This window comes from Lolium perenne, chromosome 7 (genome assembly GCF_019359855.2).
Source record: "Lolium perenne isolate Kyuss_39 chromosome 7, Kyuss_2.0, whole genome shotgun sequence".
Lineage (NCBI taxonomy): Eukaryota > Viridiplantae > Streptophyta > Magnoliopsida > Poales > Poaceae > Lolium > Lolium perenne.
Genome location: NC_067250.2, coordinates 278,629,183 through 278,637,037, shown reverse-complemented (window position 1 = coordinate 278,637,037; position 7,855 = coordinate 278,629,183). Strand labels below are relative to the sequence as shown.

Sequence of the window (7,855 nt, the reverse complement as noted above, 5' to 3'; positions counted from 1 at the left end):
ACAGCCAGGTTCTCGTTGATTCAGAAGTGCACCGCCACCATGATGATGCTTGCATACGGAGCACCTGGCGATACACAGGACGACTACCTTCGCATGAGTGAGTCTACTACCATTGAGTGCATGTATAAGTTTTGCCGAGCTGTGGTGGGAAAGTTTGGCAAGTACTACTTGAGAAGGCCAACTGAAGAAGAGACTGCAAGGATCTTGGCCGAAAATGCAGCGAGAGGATTCTCTGGGATGCTTGAAAGCATCGATTGTATGCACTGGTCATGAAAGAACTATCCGTTTGGTTGACAAGGTATATACAACTGACGTAATGGATATTGCAGTGTGGTGGTTGAAGCTATGGCAGATTATGACCTATGAATCTGACATTTTTTCTTAGGCATGGCATGATCACACAATGGCATCAACGTGTTGCAGCGGTCTCCGGTGTTTAGCAAACTAGTTGAGGTCATACTCCACCATGCAACTATGAGATCAATGACCACCAATATACCAAAGACTATTATCTAGCCGATGGTATATATATCCAAAATGGGCAACATTTGTCAAAACAATCCCGGTGCCATCAGGTTAGGAGAATTATTACTTTGCTTCGTGACAGGAGGCTTGCCGGAAGGATGTCGAGCGGGCATTTGGTGTGCTTCAAGCTCAATTTGATATTGTTCGGTACCCTGCTCTAAGCAGGTCTCACGACCAAATATGGGAGGTGATGCAGGCTTGTGTGATCATACACAACATGATCATCGAGGATGACCGCAAGAATCGGGTCAGGACACATGTTGGTCACTATGAGTGCCAGGGCCCTCTTGCGGAGGTTGATCATGAGGTGCCTACAGAGTTTGCGGATTTGCTCGTCATGCACACATAGATCCGTGATAACAATGTTCACGAGCAACTTCAACATGATCTCGTTGAGCATTTGTGGGGATCAAAGGATTATCAGCAAATGCAGCGGCTACGTGATCTAGCCCGACTTATTATATTTGTTTCGTTTGTTATTGTTTGTTGTACTTTACTTTGGAAACAATAGTAAACATATTTATTTGTATGCTTTGTTTAATAAATTGGTTGCGTTTTTTGAATACTCTAACAGGGAAAAATTTAGGGTCTCGTTTGGGGGGCGACGCGCCCCAAACGCACCAAGCAACAACGTCCTCCAAACGCTCGATCCGGCGCGATTTTGGTGGGGGGGGGGGGGGGGGGGGGGGGGACTGGAGATGCTCTAACCACGTAGAGGCCACACTTAATTAGCGATGAGACAAACTTAATAAAAATCAAGCGCCCTGATTTCCAGCAAATCCCCAACTATAAATGGAATCATCACGCTGACTGTGATCAGTATTCTCTCAAACATACCAGTACATACTCCAGATATTAGAGGGACAATCATGGTATCAGCCTTAACTATTCTCCATATATACGACTTTATGTCTGGCAGTGTACCGGCCTTAGTTATTGGAGATTTTTTTACGATTCCAAAAAGTTAAGCTGCAATAAAAAACGAGATACAGAAGCACCAATGCCTGCCGCAGGCAAAGGATAATAGGAATCAATATTTAGACAAAAAAAGAAACAAAGAAATTTCACGAAATGACTTTCCAAAAAGAACAAGCTAGGCCGTCTATATAAGCTCGAGCGTGTGGGGCGTCAACATTCCCCATCGACTACGTCCGACATTCTCCTCTAGTCCTCTGTCTTAAGATTCAATCTGACCGAGGCGATTCGATGGGCAAGTTTCTTCTTCTCGCCGTGTGGATGGTGCTTTTAGCCAGCGGCTATGGAGCTAACGCTGCCCGGCTCCACACAACAAATCAACAGGTACTATATATTTTGCTGTGTACCCATCAATTATCGATCTTGCAAACTGGATTTCTTACAACGCTTCAGCACACTTGATGATCCATCTGTCAGTCTCTGTCTGGCCAAGTTAAACTTTGAAAATAGTTTGCTAATTTGCACGTCCATTGATCAGGTGAAAGCCCAAGAGTCCAGCAACTTACCGAGCATCTTGTTGTCTAAGAAATTGCTCGGTCACTTTTCACCGCTTGATGCTGATGAATCTGGCTCCGCCAAAGACTACGTACGTAATGCGTTGTACGCCCTGGTTGTACGAATACTATTCAAAGAACCATCACTAATTTTGATTGATGGGCTACTAGCATGCATGTCATTGTAATATATACAATTATGTGCTCTGTCGTCGCATATATAGGTTGCGGAACACTACTGGACGCCACCGGGAGCATCGGATCAGGGTTACTATGGGTTCATCGCCACGATGGACGTGTACGGCTTCAACCTAAGCTCTGAGCAGTACACCGTGGGCGTGGTTACCCTCTCGGACCAACAAGGAGTCGGCAAGGGTACGAGCCGCAACTTTGTCCAGATCGGCTGGGAGGTGAGTGTCATATTAACATGTCAGCGTCACATGCATATTCGATACGGTGTAAGGCTCATGTTTGCTTCCTACATTGTGCCAGGTTTCGCCAAAGACGTACGGCGATTCACACACCCATTTAGGTGGTCTGTGGACGGTGAGTAATGACATGGAACACTAACTTGTTCTCTAGCTATGTCTATATAGTCTTGTTGATGCGTTTTTTTTGAAACACGGCAAAAGAACCATTTTCATTGATTAAGAAGAAGTTTTTAGAAGTTTTACAAGCCTTTTTTTTATTTTAAACCAATACCGAATACTACACAACTACTCTCGTGATATTATATTACTTAAAGCCTACGCGCCGGCGAGGTAACACATTCCCACCTCTTTGATTTTCATCACAAGCATAGCAATGGTCGGTGGATTTCTGATTGACTAGACGACTTGAATTTCAAGTTATATATGTTGCTACTAACTCGTTACATCTTTTTGTGTGTATTAATTTTGCCTAGACTGATGGATACCAAAAAACTGGCTGCCCCAATGCCGGCTGTGGTTTCCAGCCAGAAAATGGTGCTCCCATAGCTCTTGGAGGTGTAATTGGGACGTTTTCCCAGCTCAATGGACTCAAACAGACCATCACGATTAAAATTATTAAGGTACACCTATGTTCCATATTGTTTTCTGGTTTTCAGCATTATTAATAAAAGTATTTTTATTAAATAAGACAAACACACTCGTGAGGTGTTTGCTCCACTACAAAGACCGCTAAGATCGCACTCGTGATTGTACTGGAGCGAGCCTCTTGTGAGCAGTGGCGGAGCCAGAACTTAAAGTCAGTGTTGTCATTTCAAATCTGTGATGTCAAATACATATAATTTTTACTTATTTTAAATATTTTTACAAGATTAATACCAAAGTACAAAGAACATGGCAAAAAGCTGTGTGGTCAATTGACCACACAGCTCTCAACGTGGCTCCGCCACTGCTTGTGAGAATATTAATTGGGCATTACAATGATATAGCATGTGTTTACCTCATCAATAACGCTTTGTTAGATAATTTTCGATCTGTTCTGGCCGAATCTATAATCTAAAAGAACAAATATTTGATGTTGTGCTTATACTTATTGACTCTTAATTATCTTTTTTATTTGTTTCTAATTGATTACCCACTAATTTGGGCTTACATAACTTCTCACGTGGTATCTCTTTATTAAAAGACAATTTCTCTGCTCTCAACTATGCTTCATTTGAGAGAAAAAAACTATGCTTCATGTCACCGGAACTTTTTGAATAAAATTTTCTTGTGCTTGTGGTTCGTTTGATCTGACATACATGTGCATCAGTGAATTGTAAGAAAGTGTTTTATTTAAATTCTATTTTTAGCATGTAAATTGTGCTAATTTAATGTGTTCTGCAACTACGCATGCATTACTTAGTTTGGTAAAAAATTAATACATATTTGATACTAATTTTTTCCTAATTTATAGGACGGCATAATGGGAGACTGGCTGGTATATTATGGGCTCAACCAGAACGATCCTGCATTGATTGGACGCTACCCCAGAGCATTATTCACCGGAGGGATGGCAGATCGAGCATCAACTATCCAGCTTGGTGGCTACGTGAAGACTCGCACAACGAACCTTGCTCCGATGGGCAGTGGCTTCCTTCCCACGGGTGATGCAACGGCGTCTGCCTCTATTAGTAATATCCAGTTTATCGACCAAAATGGGCGCGCCTCGCTGGTGAGGCAAGACTCACCCACAGACATTAGTGACTCGAGTATTTACCGAGTTACTCCCATTTCCAATGGTCGATTCTTTTTTGGGGGGCCTTCTGTGCCATCCGCATGACGAGATGAAATAATTTTCATGTAAAAAAAGATTGAATAATCTTGGCTTTATGTGTGCGTTATTTATGAACTATCAGCTCGATCAATATTAGTTCATGGTAGAATAAGTATTTGTCATTACGTTAGTTCTGTTTCAGCATGCACGAATCTGGATTGTTGGTGCTACAACTTCAGTGGTTGTTAAATCTTTATGCATCTGTAGTGCTGGTGCATGCACGTCCAACACAAGGCAGGGTGAATGCAGAATACAGTAAATATATTGCACTATAATTTGTATAATTACATCTCCACAAGATGCACACTAAGAGTAATTCCAACAGAGCATGAGCTAAAATTACTGCAATATGCATAGTGCGTGGTTGTTTCGCTCCCTCCAGCTGTCCAGCAGACACGCTAAAATTGTATGCGCATGCCATTTTGCTCCCTCCGACGCCCCAAAATTGACACCTCCAATCGAGCGCTCGCTATTACCGTGGCTCGCGCACGAACACCTAACCGCCGCCCGAAACTTCCCCCGTGCTTGCGCCCTCGATTCCCCTTCGCATGCGCGCGGTCGCCGGCGACATTCCGGGAATGGATGAGTCCTCGGCCACTCCGCTGATCACTCCCTACTTGGTCCCCACCACAGCTGGTGTCGGCGCGGCAGTTCCGCCGCCGCCCACAGCAAACCCTAATGTTGTCGCCGCTGCCTCCGTCTGCGTCCTATTCGTGCCACCGTGGCCGAATTCACAGCCCGACGCCACGCCTCCTGTGTCGTCGCTCGTGTCGAAAGCAAGGGCCGAAGCTTCAAAGCTCCCGGCCGTCGCTGCCCAAATGCCAGCCAAGAAGGCCCCCAAGAAAGTCGTAGCTCGTCGCCCCGCTCGACCTCCTGCACCGAGTGCTCCACAACAGCCACCGCCGGCTCCATCGACTGGAGCGGCTTTCAGCGCGCGCAACCTGCTCGACCAAGTGACAACAAGGTTTAAAAAAATGCCTCCTCTTGTTGTTGTATTTTAAGATAGATGAATGTAGACAATATTTGTTCATTCAATTGCAATGTAGTGTTGACGATGAGACATTCATGGCACACATTAATGTTGCCTCTTCTTTCTCACACTCTCATTTCAATGAAGAAATTGGGGAATAAGAAGAGCAGTTTGTAGTGGATGAGCATGATGAGGGGGTGATTAAACCATCGAGAGGTAGGACGGTCAACTACACTATGAAGTAGGGTAGGTTGTTTCGCCAAACATAGTTTCAAATTAGTATGGACCTGGTGGTTGGCATAGACCAATCTTGTTGATCATTGTTGGTTGTGTGAAACCTGTTTACGCCGGCCCGACGTGCTGCATTTTAGCGCCTTTGGTGGGGGAGCGTTTTTTGCTCATTATCGTGCGCTATGTTTTAGCATCTCCGGTGGAGGACAAGTGGTCACCACGCGCTAAAAAAAGGATACAACGGGCTGCAAATCCATTTTACCGTACCGCGATATAGTCTCTGTTGGAGTTGCTCTAAAATAAAAGTTTCGTACACATTTGGAAAAATATTCGATTCTGAGACAATATTCGATTCTGAAACAGTTCAAGGCAGTCACAAATCAAACCATATGGGAAAAGAACCGCTCGGCGCTTATCTGCTCTCGACCGGCCAAGTCGCTGGTCCATGCCTCCTCCATCGGCCGCTCCGGCGACGGGAGGGGGTGGGGACCCCGGAGTGACTGCTCTGGCCTCTAGCCCGGGTTGCCTAGTGTTAGCTTAAGGCGCTGCTTCTATGGAGGAGACCATGCCGCGTCGAAATAATTTTCCTCTGCTTTTCCTCCATCTCGACGTCGCTCCAACCGGTGCTGTCAGGGGCAGATGGCCTGGCCGTCTCGCTAGTCTCCAGATCCAGTGAGATTTGTTGTCGGTGGTCCGTGTTCGATACTTTCGCGGGTGGCAGTCGCATCGACTACTGCAGTTGTGTGTGGTGTCTTGCACTTGTGCACGTGGATGATGGCATGCGGCGGCGTTTCTCTTCTTCAACTATGTCAAGTGAAGATGACGTCATTGGGATTTTGTGACCACGGGGAAGATCCCCGGCCGACGTGCCACAAATTCTTGGGTTCGTTGCTTGCGATAGCCCGGTTCATCGGCTCGAAACCATCTGTGAATGCGATGGTGCTCTCCCAGATCTAGGTGTGGCGGTTATTCGACTCTTTTTCCGGCGCTACCATAGTGGCAGTGGAGGAAGATGGACGATGTTTCGGTGAGGCATAGGTTTCTCCAAGGGTGAACTTGTAGTTTCACTTCTTGTGGATTTCTTTGTGCAAAGTTGCTTGACACAAATGTTTGTCTTGTGTGATGATCATATGTGTAATATATTGTCTAATGAAATATATGGTTACATAAAAAAATCAAACCATATTATACTACAACGTGCGCAACTATGGATGTCTTAATTTCTAATAAGATTTTCAAGTGACTTCAACTTTTCTTTTCATGAATTGCCGTTCCTGAATCTGACTTCCTTGGATCTTGAATGATTGAAATTATGATTCTGTTCTAACCTTTGTTTTTGTAAATTTATAATAACGATTTCCCTCGGCTGGAATTCTTTTAAGCGATGCAAAATAAGAAATTAATTTTTCATTACTTATTACCACTCTTTCCCATGTGCATACTTAGTACTCCTAGTGTAGATCATAATGCAATTTCACCACCTTTATATCCATATCGCGTTTCAGACTTTCAGTAAGAATGGTTTCCAAATTCACATGTCTCTCAAAAATATATAGGAAATATTATTGAAAATGACATCGTAGTAGTATTAAAAAAATATTAGTATTTCAACACATGGACATCTTTCTTTGAGATATACGTACTAAAGATTCCTATGCTTTCATGCAAGAGAGATTGGCATTGGCCCATTGTTGTCTTATGGCATTTTAGGCCCTAGGTCGCACACGGAAAGTTTTTTCCCTGTGTTGTGCAGACGCATACGCCCTAAAAGTATGACTGTCGCCCGTGGTAGTCAGGTTTCCTTGCACCGTACACGGAAAGCCTTAAAAGACTGTAACTAAAAGTTGGCGCACGACTTCTGATGGTTAGGGTACATATGTGTAAACCATGTGCGATGAGGCCTGTTAAGGAGAGATAAAACACTCAGAAAAAGGTCCAAACCTACTGATCGATGCAGTGTGGGAGCAAATACATTCCAAATGCAGCGAGATCTTGCTGGGCCACGGCCCATTTGACGTGTGCCTGGTCTTTTCCGGTTTTAGAAAGTTTCTAGAACTTTTCGGTTTGGGTTTTTCCTTTTTTCTTATGGTTCTTTGCTGGTTCCTTCGGTTTCCTGCCGGTTTTCCTTTTTCTGTTTTTTTGTTTCATTTATGTTTTTCGAATATTTTGATTTTTAAAGAAAATTTCAAATTTTAAAAATTCGAGCAAATTTCAAAGTTAAGGAAATTTTAAATCTGAGAAAATTTTGAATCTCAGCAAATTTTAAATCTGAGGAAATTCCAAATCTGGGCAAATTTTAAATCTAAGCATATTGCATATCTTAGCAAATTTCATATATAAGCAAATTTCAAATGTGAGCAAATTTTGAATCTAAGAAAAATTAATTTTGATTTTTTTTCAACTGTGTGCATTCCTT

The 7,855-nt window shown here is 43.5% G+C and overlaps 1 protein-coding gene across 1 annotated transcript; it reads left to right on the top strand.

The window, feature by feature from the left end:
* Positions 1-2,284: 2,284 nt before the first annotated feature.
* On the top strand, positions 2,285-4,497 carry LOC127315249 (protein neprosin-like). Its single transcript, XM_051345754.1, has 5 exons — positions 2,285-2,404; positions 2,487-2,540; positions 2,899-3,045; positions 3,879-4,141; positions 4,446-4,497. The coding sequence occupies exons 1-5, from the start codon at positions 2,285-2,287 to the stop codon at positions 4,495-4,497; spliced, it is 636 nt and encodes a 211-aa protein (XP_051201714.1).
* Positions 4,498-7,855: the final 3,358 nt, after the last annotated feature.